This window comes from Vulpes vulpes, chromosome 11 (assembly GCF_048418805.1).
Source record: "Vulpes vulpes isolate BD-2025 chromosome 11, VulVul3, whole genome shotgun sequence".
NCBI classification, from domain to species: domain Eukaryota; kingdom Metazoa; phylum Chordata; class Mammalia; order Carnivora; family Canidae; genus Vulpes; species Vulpes vulpes.
The window spans coordinates 85,435,184-85,449,703 of NC_132790.1; the positions used below are offsets into that span (position 1 = coordinate 85,435,184).

General features: G+C 36.2%; 1 protein-coding gene across 4 annotated transcripts in view; it reads right to left on the reverse strand.

Annotated features, from left to right (window-relative positions):
* Window positions 1–12,489: 12,489 nt before the first annotated feature.
* Window positions 12,490–14,520, reverse strand: part of PIK3CB (phosphatidylinositol-4,5-bisphosphate 3-kinase catalytic subunit beta) — a 203,152-nt gene continuing 201,121 nt past the window's right edge. For all 4 annotated transcript variants that reach the window (XM_072726958.1, XM_072726956.1, XM_072726957.1 and 1 more), the window contains 2 exons: window positions 14,350–14,482; window positions 12,490–13,976 (listed from right to left, as the gene is read on the reverse strand). In XM_072726958.1, the coding sequence (XP_072583059.1) occupies window positions 13,839–13,976; window positions 14,350–14,482 (271 nt within the window). In that variant the 3' untranslated portion in view covers window positions 12,490–13,838. The remainder of the gene's footprint in view (window positions 13,977–14,349; window positions 14,483–14,520) is intronic.

The window sequence follows — 14,520 nt, forward strand, 5'->3', positions numbered from 1 at the left end:
CAGCATGCATCACGTCCCACAGCAAACACTTGGGGATACAGTTTGATTCAGTCTTTGTGGAAACCAAATGTGGGAGTGTTTGTTTTGTTAATTAAAAGCAACATGGTAATGTAAAAGGAGTGCAGCCCGGATTTGAAGTTTGGCACAGGGTCAGTTCTTGAGAACCTCCCATCTCCTCATTTTAAAAGATGAGCCTATTTTATTGTTTAGTTGTTGAACAAGATACTTCAGATGTACAAAAAATAGAAATAGACAGTTGTATTATTATTTAACTGAGCATACCACTTACCTAGTTTAATAACTAAAGCATTACAATACTGAAGTGCTATATGCACTTCCTATTCCCAGGCCCCTGCCTTGCCCAAGTAATGTTATGGTTGATGTTTATCATTCCCATGCAAGTTTATATTCTTTTATCAGATAGGCATATACCTCTAAACAGTACATGGTATCACTTAAAAATTTTTTTAAAAGATTTTATTTATTCATGACAGACACAGAAAGGCAGAGACACAGGCAGAGGGAGAAGCAGGCTCCATGCAGGGACTGCAGGACTCGATCCCAGGACTGCAGGATCCCATCCTGAGCCAAAGGCAGATGTTCAACCACTGAGCCACCCAGCTGTCCAGTATCACTGAAAATTTTAAATAATCCTATTCTATCCTTTTTTCCACTCAACCTTGTTTTTGAGATTTATCTAGGTTGGCATATGTAACTCCAGTTCCTTTTAACTCTTGCTTTCAACCATAAAAATTTATGTAACCATCCACTCACCTTAGTAGTTTTCAGAAGCTCATTAATACCATCAATGCTCTAATGAACATCTTTATGTCCCTTGAGGATATGAGTCAGTTTCTCTTGGGCCTTGCTGTTTAAAGCGTGTCTCTGGACTAGCAGCAATGACATCACCTAGAAACTTGTTAGGAAGTAAGACTCTCCAGTCCTTCCCCAGGCCTACTGAATCAGTCTGTATTTTAACAAGGCCCCATGGTGATTTATATGTACATCAAAGATTGAGAAGCACTGTCCTAAGGATACTAAACAGTGGAATTGCTAAATCAAAGGGTAAATATATCTTCAGTATTTGCCAAATTGCTTTCAAAGGTTGCTGTACCATTATAAAATTTTGACCAGCAGTAGAAGTTCTTTTCCTTAAATTTTCAACACTTGAGATAGGATTTAAAAATTTTGCCAACCCAATGTTTTTCTTCAAAAATGGTATCTCATTTTATGTTTATTATTTTTTAAGTTTTTATTTACTAATTTAAGTAATCTCTACACCCAAAGTGGGGCTCAAACCCCAAGATCAAGAGTTCGATGCTTTTCTGACCAAGCCAGCCAAGTGCCCTGAAAAAAATTTCTCATTTTACTTTCTCTGATGACTAGTGAAGTTGGTTGTTCTACATGTTTATTAGTCATTACCTATTTTTCTATTGAGTTCACATTTTCTAATAGATTTGTCGTAGTTTTACATATATTCTGGAACTTATCTTTTGGCTGTAGCCTTTCCCTTATAGTAATACAAAATGTGCAAGAGATCAACAAGTGTCCTCATCATCCTTTTTTTTTTTTTTTTGTCCTCATCATCCTTCTATATTAACACAGTATCTACTTTCTCGAACAAGCTTGGAGGGCAGGGTTCACATACTGTTGTATCCCCTAGGACTTACACCCCTCACTGACAGTAGACAGATTTGAGCATCACTGCAGCTCAAGGATCTGGGCTGGGGCTATTTATGCAGAAATAATTAGCATTTAGGGGAGATTTAAAGCAATGGGAATGGATGACATCAACTAGTTTGTAGACCAAAAAAAAGGGGGGGTGGGGAGTGGAGCCTACTGAAGAGCTATAGTATCTGAGACTGGCCTAGGGCAAGAAGACCTTAATTAAGAAAATCCTAAAGCTATAAAACAAAAGATAGACATATCTATTTAAAAATTATATGGTAAAAAATACCATAAACAAAGCTAATAAACTAGATTTGGGAAAATTTGTAATGTAAATGACAAGGGCCAAGATATATATAATATATAAAGAGCTCTTAAAAATTGGCAAGAAGAGTCAGGCTAATTGTAAAATGGAATGGATATGAATAGGCTATGGAAAATGAAATCAAGTAGCCAGCAATTATATTTTTTAAATGCTCAAACTAATTTGTAGTTAGGAAAATTATTTTAACAATGAAAACAGCAAAAAAAAAAAAAAAAAAAGAACAATGATATATAACTGTCTGAGATGTAGAAGCGTACCCCTTTTACACTTTAAGGTTTAAAAGAAATATTTTAAGTTCTTAGGAAAACAATCTGACATTTGTTAAATTCAAAAATTCCATTTACATAAAGTCCAAAAACAGGCAAAAACTAATATGTAATTTTAGAAGTCCCCATAATGCTCACTTTAGGGGGAAGTTAGTAACAAGGAGCATGAGACGAATTTCTGAAGTGACAGTAATTTTCTATTTGATATGGGTGCTAGTCACAAAGATGTATTTACTTCCTGAAAATGAATGAAGCTATTTACTAAATAATTTTTACCTTTTTGTCTGTATGCTATGTTCAATATAAATGTTAAATTTCAATAAAGATTTTAAAGTGTAAAGTTTTTTAAAAACACAGTGTGCACATGCATACACCTCCCCCCCCTTTCTCTTGGGAAGAGAGGTCATCAATAACAATATATAATAAGAATATATACACAAGGATGTTTATTGCAGCATTGTTCATAGTGGGGGAAAAAGAAACTGGAAATTGTGAATGCCCATCTACAGAAATGATTGAATAAATTATAATACACCATAAACGACAATCCATTCATTCCGAATGAACTGCAGAAATTTCCATAAGGTATTTGAGTGAAAGAAAAGCAAGTTGCAGAAAAGTAGCTATAACATACTGCAGTTGTGTTTAAAAAATAAAAAGACACCATATATAATATGTGTGTGTAGGTCTTTAAATATTTTTTCTATACACAATTTATGCAAGCATGGAGAGAAATATGGAAGGTTACAAACAGCATGAGTTGGGGGTGAGGTGGGGAATGATGATGCTAGGGAATGGGTAACCAAAGAAAATTGAAAAGAAATTAAGAATTCACTTTTAAAAACTGGGCATTTGTTACCACATTTTTGCATTTATGTAAAATTTTTAAAAAGAAAGATACAAAGAAAAAGATAAAGGAGAAAGTGTAAAAACAGAATGAGTGTTTTGAGATGGTAGAAAATCCTTAGCTGTAGAAAATATCACAAAACATCAATAGTTAACTATGTCATATTGGTGCTTAAATGAGAAGCGTAAGAACTGGAAAGTGTCCATTAGATTTGGCAATATCCACGAAGCTGGTGACAAAATTGACAAAATCAATCTGAATGAACTGAAGCAGAAGGCATATTAAAGTGGGTGGAGAGTTAGTAAGGTTAAGAGTAAAGGTGGAAAAAGGAATGCTGACAGTTCTCTTGCTAATGACAACTAAAAAAAAAAAATCAATAAAAATATAAAATATAACTTCTTAAAGGCACCAGAAAGCTGAAAAGGCAGTGATGAATTTCTATGCCAAGATGTAACAGAAGACAAACTCAAACTTGTGAGCCAGGCATTTGAAACCACTTAACCCTCGGAATGTTTACTGATTCTACAAGAGGTAAAAAGATTAAACAGCATTTTTGATAGCTTAGCATGGCTAGGGAGACACAACCTGGGGTTGACAAAAGCTAATACTGGCAAACTCTAGCAAAATTCCCACATTTTGAGTTGAGACCCCAAGAGCATCACTTAAGAAATAACAGCAATTGCACTGTTGGGGATTTACCCCAAAGATTCAGATGCAATGAAACGTCGGGACACCTGCACCCCGATGTTTCTATCAGCAATGGCCACAATAGCCAAACTGTGGAAGGAGCCTCGGTGTCCATCGAAAGATGAATGGATAAAGAAGATGTGGTTTATGTATACAATGGAATATTACTCAGCAATTAGAAACGACAAATACCCACCATTTGCTTCAACATGGATGGAACTGGAGGGTATTATGCTGAGTGAAATAAGTCAATCGGAGAAGGACAAACAGTGTATGTTCTCATTCATTTGGGGAATATGAATAATAGTGAAAGGGAATATAAAGGAAGGGAAAAGAAATGTTGGGAAATATCAGGAAGGGAGACAGAACATAAAGACTCCTAACTCGGGGAAACGAACTAGGGGTGGTGGAAGGGGAGGAGGGCGGGTGTTGGAGGGGAATGGGTGACGGGCACTGAGGTGGACACTTGACGGGATGAGCACTGGGTGTTTTTCTGTATGTTGGTAAATTGAACACCAATAAAAGTTAATTAAAAAAAAATAATAGAGTTGATTTGTTTTTGAAATCCGAGTTACCTTTGATGTGAGTATGCAGCATAAATAAATATACAAGCAAATGAGACATGACAACATGAACTGGTGTTAGCAAAATTAATGAAGCAATAGAAACACACCCACAGGAGCTGCAGTTGCGGTTTAAGAGTTCACTAGATGTACAGCTTGACATAACTATGTTTAAAATGTTCAAGACAGGGATCCCTGGGTGGCGCAGCGGTTTGGCGCCTGCCTTTGGCCCAGGGCGCGATCCTGGAGACCCGGGATCGAATCCCACATCGGGCTCCCGGTGCATGGAGCCTGCTTCTCCCTCTGCCTATGTCTCTGCCTCTCTCTCTCTCTGTGACTATCATAAATAAATAAAAATTAAAAAAAATGTTTAAAATGTTCAAGACAATAAAGACAACTCTGGGAATTTCAAAGGGAGCTAGGGATAAAAAGAATAATTTAAAAAGAACTGAACCAAATTTGTAAAATTGAAAAATACACAATGAAATTAATAACTCAATATCAGAACAATACTAAACTGGAAAACAAGGAAATACCTAGAAGAAAAATACAGAGATTATAGAGGGGAAAATTATAAATAGAGACTGCACAATTAGCAATTAAAGGTCAAATAAGTATAAATGGAGTTCCAAAAGGAGAATTATGCAGAAGTAGATCGGAAGATAATTTTCTAAATGGTGAAAGGTAGTAAGCTATAGACTCAAGAGGTTCTGCAGACACTAAACAGGGAGAATACAAAAAACTAAAGACAAAATAAAACACCCCAGGCATATCATAGTAAAACTGCTAAAAGACAAACAGAAAAACTTTTAAAAAGCAGTTAGTAGAAAAAATACATACTAAAATGTTACCTTTTCAGTAGAAAAGAATGGATTTTTTGAAAAAAAAAAAAATCCCTTCAACATGCTAAAAAGAAATAACTACCCATCTAAATTTTTATACCCAGCAAAACTACTATTTATTATCAGGCAAACAAAAGTTTGATGAAATTAATCAAGAGTAGAACAACTAAAAGAAATACTAAGGGTTTTTCTTTGGTCTAAGAAAAAAAAAAAAAGATCCCCAATGAAAACTTGAAAATGTGATAAAAAGGATGAAAAGCAATGATAATGGTAAAAATGTATATACAGATCTTCCTTATGATGGGGTTATGTCCCAATAAACTCACTGTAATTTGGAAATATCGTAAGTCAAAAATGCATTTAAAACCGACTAAACATCATAGCTTATCCTGCCTTCAACATGCTGGGAACACTTATATTAACCTATAGCTGGGCAAAAACTTCTAACACAAAGCCTATTTTATAATAAGTGTTGAATGTCTCATGTAATTTATTCAGTACTGTCCTGAAAGTGACAGAATGTTTGTAAGCTTTCTAATTGTTTACCCCATGATGACATGCCTGAATGGGAGCCGTGGCTTGCTGCTACTGCCAGGAACACACGAGTGTATCACACTACAGTATCAGTAGCCCAGGAAAAGAGCAAAACTCAAAACACAAAGTATAGTTTCTACTGATTGGTATTGATTTCACATTGTCATAAAATTGAAAAATTTTAAGTCAAACCATCATTAAGTCAGGGACCATCTTTATGGCTAAATGCATAGCGGTTGTATAAAACAATACTTTCTTGTTGGAGTTAATAATTATCTATAATTAAAATCTAACAATAGCATATGGGTTGGGAGAGAAGTGAAGATTTACTTGCACTGTCTGGGAAAATAATAAAAGTACCAAGTAACAGGGGATCCCTGGGTGGCGCAGCGGTTTGGCGCCTGCCTTTGGCCCAGGGCGCGATCCTGGAGACCCAGGATCGAATCCCACGTCAGGCTCCCGGTGCATGGAGCCTGCTTCTCCCTCCGCCTGTGTCTCTGCCTCTCTCTCTCTCGCTCTGTGACTATCATAAATAAATAAAAATAATTAAAAAAAAAAGTACCAAGTAACATTAGACAAGGATAAGTCTAGTATGTGAGCTGTAACCTAGTGTATCAATAAAAGAATGGTAAAAGAGTGCGATTTCCAAATTAATAGAAAACTAAATATTTCTAGAAAATATGTTTTCTAACTATTTAGTTTCTTTCTAAAACTAGAAAGAAAATCATGGAAAAAGGAGCACACACACAAAGCCAGAAAAAAATAAAACTACATAGTAAGATGGTTTACTTAACCCCAAATATATTGGCAATTACATTAAATGTAAATGTGAATGTTTAAATTAACAGGTAAGTAGGGTTAAATGGATTTAAAACAAAAAACAAAACAACAACAACAAAACAAAAACAAAACAAAACAAAAAAACAACATGCTATTTACAAGAGAGACATTTATAAGGTTTATAAAAGGTTTAAAGAAAAAAGCACACCATGCAACCACTAGCAAATGAAAGCTGGCACACATCAAAGCAAAAAACATTGCCAGAAACACAGAGAACACTTTAAAAAAATTTTTTAAATGGTTCAATTCACCAGGGATACAAATCAACTCTAAATTTATAAGCAACTAATAATATTGCCTCAAATTATAAAAACTGATATAACCAGAAAATGCAAATTCAAAATCATAGTGAGATATTCTAACTTATCTCATAAATAATATATATATAAATGTAAACAACAGAATTGATCTAATGAACGTATGTAGGACACTTAATAACTGCAGTATACGGATTTTTTCTCATGCATACTGAACAAATTGACCATATTGTGAGTCATAAAAGCAAGCCTCACAAATTTGAACAATTGAAATGACAGATATGTTCTCTGAATGCCATGCAATCAATCTAAAAATCAACAAAGTGGTAATGAGAAAATCCACATGTATTTGGAAATAAATATATTTCTAAATAATCAGTAAGTCACACAGAAAGAAAAATGGAGATTAGAACATACATTTTACTGAATGGTGATGAAAAGACTTCATCTCAAAATTTATGGGATGCAGATAAAGATTGTTATTATAAAGGCTAAAATCAATAAGCTAACTAGCCATCTTACTAAACTGGAGAAGGGAAAGTAAGACCAGATAAAGTAGAAGGAAGGAAATAAGAGGGATGAAAGGAATGTAGAAAACAAACATAGAGAATTTTAGGAATCAAAAAGTTAATTCTTTGTAAAGATGAATAAAATTGAAAAACCTCTAGTAAGACTAAGAAACAGAAGGCACTAGCCCAATAACAAAAATGAAAAGAGGACATCTATATAAACCCTGCAACATATCAGTTACTTTATATAAATAAAATTTAAAACCTAGAATAGACACATTCCTAGAAATTACAACTCTTTAAAATGGACACAAGATAAAAATATCTGAATATTCCTCTAGCTATTAATGAAATCCATACCTCAAAGGAATTCTCAGATATCATGTCACTGGCAAAATTCTATCAGATTTTAAAGTAAGAAATAATGCCAATCTTACCTGTGTTATAAGGCCACAAAATCTTGGTAACAAATCCTGATCTGTTTCTTTCAAGGAACTTATGGGCCAGTTCCAGTGATAAAAATAGATGCAAAAATCCCAAATGAAATATTGGCAAGTCAAGTCTTGCAATACATTAAAATACATCACAATCAAGTTGGGCTCATTTCAGGAATGTAAACTTTAAAGTTTGAACATCAATTGACAGAACTTCCCAAATGAGAAACATCTTAGTAAAATGCAGAAAAATAATTTGAAAAACTCAGCATCCTTTCATGATTATATATATTAAAAAATCCCTTGAGAATTGAAACATGCTTCCTTAATCTGGTAAAAAAAAAAAAATCCAGATTCCAGAACATATACCATAATTAATATTGAAAACTTTCCCTTTGACATCAGTAAAAGATTTAGTATTCTTCTATTCAACATTTTGTTGCAATTCCTACACAGGGCAGAAGGTCAAAAAAAAAAAAAAAAAAAAGAAAATGTTGAAAGTAATGGAAGGGAAGAAATAAAACTCTATTTGTGGATTATATATGCAGAATCAAAATAAGTTCTATAATAGGAGTGATAAGAATATTTAGTGTATCTGCTAAACACAAACATCAACTCTATTTCTATCAATTGCTCTGAAGCTTGGTAAAAGTTTATTAAAATAAAGGCTGCTGGGATCCCTGGGTGGCACAGCGGTTTAGCGCCTGCCTTTGGCCCAGGGCGCGATCCTGGAGACCTGGGATCGAATCCCACGTCGGGCTCCCAGTGCATGGAGCCTGCTTCTCCCTCTGCCTATGTCTCTACCTGTGTGTGTGTGTGTGTGTGACTATCATAAATAAATAAAATTAAAAAAAAAAAAAGGTTGCTGGATTCCATCTCTAGTGGTTGATTCAGTAGGTCTTGCAGAGGGGAGGGGAGGTCTTTAAGAATTTGTAGTTCTAAGTAGTTCCCAAGAGATGCTAATATTCCTACTCAGGGGACCATACTTGGAAAACCACTGCTATAGCTTACCAACAATGAAGCTTAAAATCACTTATCCAGAAATCTAACAAAAGATATACAAAGATTCTACATAGAAAACTACAAATCATTGTGCACATAAAGAGGATCTAAATAAAGGATATTCCATTGTCATAGACTGGAATTGTCAATATTCTTAAGATATGAATTTACTTCAACCTAATCTATAATGCAATTTCATTCAAAATTTCCACAGGTTTCTTTTGGTGGAACTCAATAAGCAGATTCTGAAATGTGTACTGAGGCATTGTTGATAATTGTGAGGAAAGAACATGAACACTTAAGACAGATTCCCTGAGTCTGAATGCTGGCTTTTACTTTGTGACTATGGACAAATTACTTGAACTTCTAAGCCTGGTTTCTCATCCGTAATGTGGGGAAGGTCACTTGCACCTACCTTTATGTAAGATTGGTATGCAGATTCAATATCTACAGTTTAGATGCATGCCTATTACACATTAACTGTTCTGTATGAATTTGATAAATACGCTTAAAATACAGAAATAGGGAGGTGAAATCTACTGGCTATCTTCTAGAGTCCAGAGGCAGACTCCTGCATATATGGACACTTGGTTTGTGACAAAGGTGGATTTATAGAACAGTGGGGAAAGGCTCCCAATAAAAGATACTAGGACAACTTGGTGTCCATTTAGGAAAAAGCACTTCCCAATATTTATAAAAAGCAATTCCAGGTACATTATAGATCTAAATGGAATACCTGGTTTTTTTTTTTTAAAGCTTTTAGAGTATAATCCAGGAGAGTATCTTCATGACATTAGGGCAGGAAAAAAAATATCTTAAATACTACACAATGTATATTAACCATAAAGGAAAATAATGACAAATTTTACATTAAAATTAAGATTGTGTGTTATGAGAAGAAACATTAATAGAATAAGAAAGTCACACATACTGAGTAGAAGAGATATTTTCAACATGTGACTGACAAAAGGCTTGTACACAAATACATACAGAATTTCACCTAACAAAAACCAAAAGGCAATTACTAAAAACAAAATACTCCTCAGAAGGGAAAAAAAACCAAAAAAACAAAACCAAACAGCAGGTATCCAAATAAATAAATGGACAAAGGATTTAAGCAGGCATTTCACAAAGGAGGAAACTAAAATGAACAAAAATATGAAAAAGCAATTTAATCTCATTACTAAGCAAAGAATGCAAATTTTTTTTTACCTCACACATCAGAATAGCTAAATTTTTTTAAATGCTGGATAACTGGGTACTGGTGAGAATATGGAGTGACAAGTGCAGTACTTACTGCAGGAAGAGTAAGTTGGCACAACCACTTATTTTAGCATTACTTAGTCAAAATAAAGATATGCACAATCCTATGACCAACTAATTTTAATCTTAAGTATATACATCAAAGAAATATATACATCTGTGAATCAGCAGATAAATTATAATCATCATAGCAGCATTATTTATTTGTAATAGCCTCAAACTAGTAACTACCTGTATGTGTCCCAACAGTAGAAAAGATATATAAATTATAGGATATCCACTAAGATGGAATATTATGAGGCGATGATTAAGAAATGATTCCACCTCATGGGTGAATCTTAAAGACATAATGTAGAGCAAAAGAAGCCTGACCCAAAAAAGGAGGCAGCATAACTGTAAAGTAAGAAAATGAGATGATTGCCAACAAAGAAGAGATGGTGATTACCTTGGCAGAGAGAAGTAAGTCCTGACCAGGAAGGGGAACTGGCATGGCTTCTTAAGTGTTGGCAATGTCCTTTCTCGACCTATGCAATGGTTATCTGGGTGTCTGTTCTATAATATTTGCTAAGCCTTAAATTTATATGCCTTATTGTTTTGTATACATTACTCTATGTGCCATTTCTCACAATAAAAAAGAAACGTTGGGAGTTTGAAAGGGCACACTTTTCTGAGTGTTGAACCTGGGCTTTACTAAAAGTGGAAAGGAATCCTGAGTTCCAAAAACACCTTAGTTATACATTTTAGAGCAGGAATAACCCAGAAAGTGATGTCAGACACGTTTTCCATCATCAGAGAAGGGGATAAAACTGCCCCAGATAGTGAAAGAGGAAGAGGCTCCAGCGTGATATGACTGAGGTTTAAGTACTGTCTGGATCCCTGAGAAGTGCAGCACTCTGGAGTGGAGGAGGGGAAGAGGCAGAGGCAAAGAAACAACTGTTGAGCCTGTTAGTGCCCATGAATCCTGTTTTTCCTCCCCTCCCAGCCTTTATAACATGCTGTACCTTCCTGCTCAGTCTTACTTATCACCCCTTCACCTAAATTCTATCCTTGAAGACTCAGCTCAGGGCCCTCTGTTCCAAGAAATCTCAACCCTTACCCCCTCCTTTTTAAAAGCTGCCCATTCCCAACAGTCAGGGTTCTGTGGCATGGTCCCTCTCTGCTCTCCACCCCATGGACCAGTCTTTTAGCTCCTGCAGACAAGTGACCTCTGCATTACAGGCTGCCTGACTGTTCCGGTGCTAATAGGGCTATGGGCTGGCAAGGTAGAACTGAGAAGATACTGGAGGGGCCTCCTCAGATAGGAGGTAGGGGGAGAGCTCTGGAAGGGGCTTTCCTTCCCGAAGATTCCTCCCTTTAGTGGTCTTCAAGTGGAAGAAGCAGGGAGAGAAATGTTTGCCTCTGAATTGGGACTCAGCCTATGTCTCCATTCATGGTCGTAACCTAGCTTCTCACCACCACATAGAAGTGACTAGGGTAGTTATTTTACTAGTCCCATTTTACAAACTAGAAGTGTTTTGGGCTAAGGTTTATTGCTGACCAGAGCACTTAAGAGCCAAGGTACTGGATAACCAGTTCCCCTGCAACAAGCTCATCCTGCAGCCCAGACCTCTGAAGTTAGCTGTCCTCTGCCTGCTACCTCCTCTTCTCTTGCTGAGAAGAGAATCAGAAATGTGCAATTCAGGAAGTATGTGGGGAGCACCTGTTAGGAGCGGTTAACAGCTACAGAGGGCTATTACGTCACATTGTCCTGGCTATCTTTGAGGGGCTTACGGCAGAGAGGGTGGAGAGGAGTCCAGAGCCATCCTGGGCTCAAGCCTTTCCTTTCTTACTCCTGACCTCACATTTATTGATTTGGCATATTTTTACATATATTTACCAAGGCTCCCTATGGACTGAGGAGACTCCTCTAGAAACACTGGTACCCACTTCCAGCTGACAATGTTTGCCAGTCTCCAAGCCCCCTGGCCTGTAAGAGCTAGTGCATGTGAAAGTAGATCACTACCAGATAAAGATCCTTGAACAAACCTATCCTTCCACAACCCTATTCCTGGAATTCTCACTGAGTCTGGACCAGCCCTGGGAATGGTCAGTTCAGAGGTCAATCTCTATCCTTACCTAAAACTTATTTCTAAGAAACTATGACTTGTTCTGAATATCTGCTCCATGGAAGAGGGCCACAAAGTGGCTACAGTCTGGCTCAATACTTAGTCACTAAAGGGGCATTCTCCTCCACCTCAGGGTACAAAGATGAAAATTTGATGAGCTTCAGGCTCCTCCGAAAAGTCCAAGAGGCCTCCCACACTTCCTGCTGGGGGTGGGAAGCAGAGAGAAGTCAGAGAATAGACCATGAGCCTCAGCCTACTTCTCAAATTAATTTGTTTACTGACTTTTCCTAGAGTCCCAGTGCCGAGATCTAAAAGCCTGTGCTGTCCATAAAGAAGCAGCCCACACGTCCCAAGAGCAGCTGAAACCAGCTCACCCATTTATTTGACTGTGAACATGAAGAACAACAAAATTAAACAATCTTTAATAAAATTCCTATAGAAAACTCAGTCACAGGGTTCTCAGTTCTCTCTCTCATGTCACTGAGGATTGAGAGCTCCCAAAAATCTTTGGAGAAAAAGCAGTAGTTTTGCTGGATATTGCCAGTACTCAGAAAGAGCATCCATTTACACATTCAAACCAGTAGTTCTTATTGCACATATTAACATTATTTGCCATCTAGCACCCTAAGTGTATGGTACCTCAACAAATAAATTAAAGAATTCCATGTGGCATATAACCATTTCAATTTGAACTGATATCCTTGAAAAATCACATTATTATAAGTTTTAATAAATACAGTAAGAACAGCTGGCATTTTACTAAAATACTGAATTTTAGGTCTGGAGATGATTCCATAAACAGTTTCCTTTCACTTGCTTTCTGTCTTGGATGCATTTGCTCAAGTATTATGCTCTATGAAGTGAACTCTTTCATAGATACCATGTAAAAACTGAAATTACTATGTGCCTCATCACAGAAGCAACTGGAAGAACTGGATCTCATAGTTAACTAAAAACTTAGGAAAAAGCTCTGCTTTTTGTAAAACTTTAAAACACGACAGGAAAAAAAAAAGAAATGTCTTTTTATATAGAACTCCCCACATGAAATTTTATAAATATATATGCAGCATATATATAATATTTGCCTCACGAGCAGATTTTCACCAAGTCTGATAGGAATGATGCTGTCATGGTAGATAAATATCAACAAAAGAATTAATCTTTCCACAAGTTTAAAGATTTCTTTTGAAAAATAATCATAATTTCAAATTATGTTATAATTTGTAGTTTATATAATTTAAAAAGGGAAGAAAGATGCCTTTCTTTTAAGCCTCATTTGGAAAGTAAGAACAACTACCAGTCCCCAGGTGTGGATAAGTTGGTTGAGTGATAACACTTGGTCACAATACAAAAAGAAGTATTTACACCTTTCTGGAAAAGTACCAAATACTTAAAAAAAAGAATAAGACAGAAAACAATCTCTAGTAGCATTCTTCGGCGTGCAAAGTCAGCAGGAAATGATTATCCATAATGTTGGGAGTTTTCATGATGAATCTTGGAAGCATTCAATAAAGCAGAGGGTGGTCATCAGGGATTGTTCAGATTAGGATGTGTGGGATGCCTTGTTCTTAATTTAACTAAGTTCCAGGATTTCATTCCCTTTATAACATCTCTGGCAGGATCATGTTCAATTTAGTGCAAGTGCAAAATGAAAACTAAACAAACCAACAAATACATTAGGAGCAAAGGCTGATCATTAAGATCTGTAGTCTTTCCGAACTGTGTGCGCCATCCAGTTCACTTTAGTAGTCCAGCTTTCCCTGAGTGCCTCATCAAATTTTTGCTTAAATTGCTTGAGTGCTTCTTCTTCACTCTTCCCTAAGGCAAGAGAGTCCTAAAAATGAAAGAGAAAAAAATCTGATTTTATATATCCTCCATAGTGACATGCAAATGTCAAAATCTCAACCATACCTCCCCAGCCATCATTAAACTGTGTGCCTCATGTTCTTATTTAAATGTTTTCTGCAGCATGGAGAATGACAACTAAGGTAAGGTGATAATATAGTTCCTGCCACAGGGTTTTTGAAGATGAAATTTATGATGACTGCAAGACAATTACTCAGTTGCTTGTCACTACCACTCCTGGAGAGTACAGTCTCACAGGAAATTGCTCTGTTCCATTCCCTTTGAACATTTGAATGAAATAGGCAGGTACAGCTGAGCTTCATGCCTACAAAGTCCAATATACAAAGAAAATGAGTTTTTACCTTAAGATACTGTATATCCTTGACTGATGTGAGCTCAGGAAGCCCTGCAGTCAACATCAGTGCAAAAAGGGTGATGAAGAGATTCCCGTGCCGTCGTAATATCAGATATGCATCCTCACAACACTGGCGGAAGCTTCAGTTGACACAACAAATCACAAGAACATGATGTTA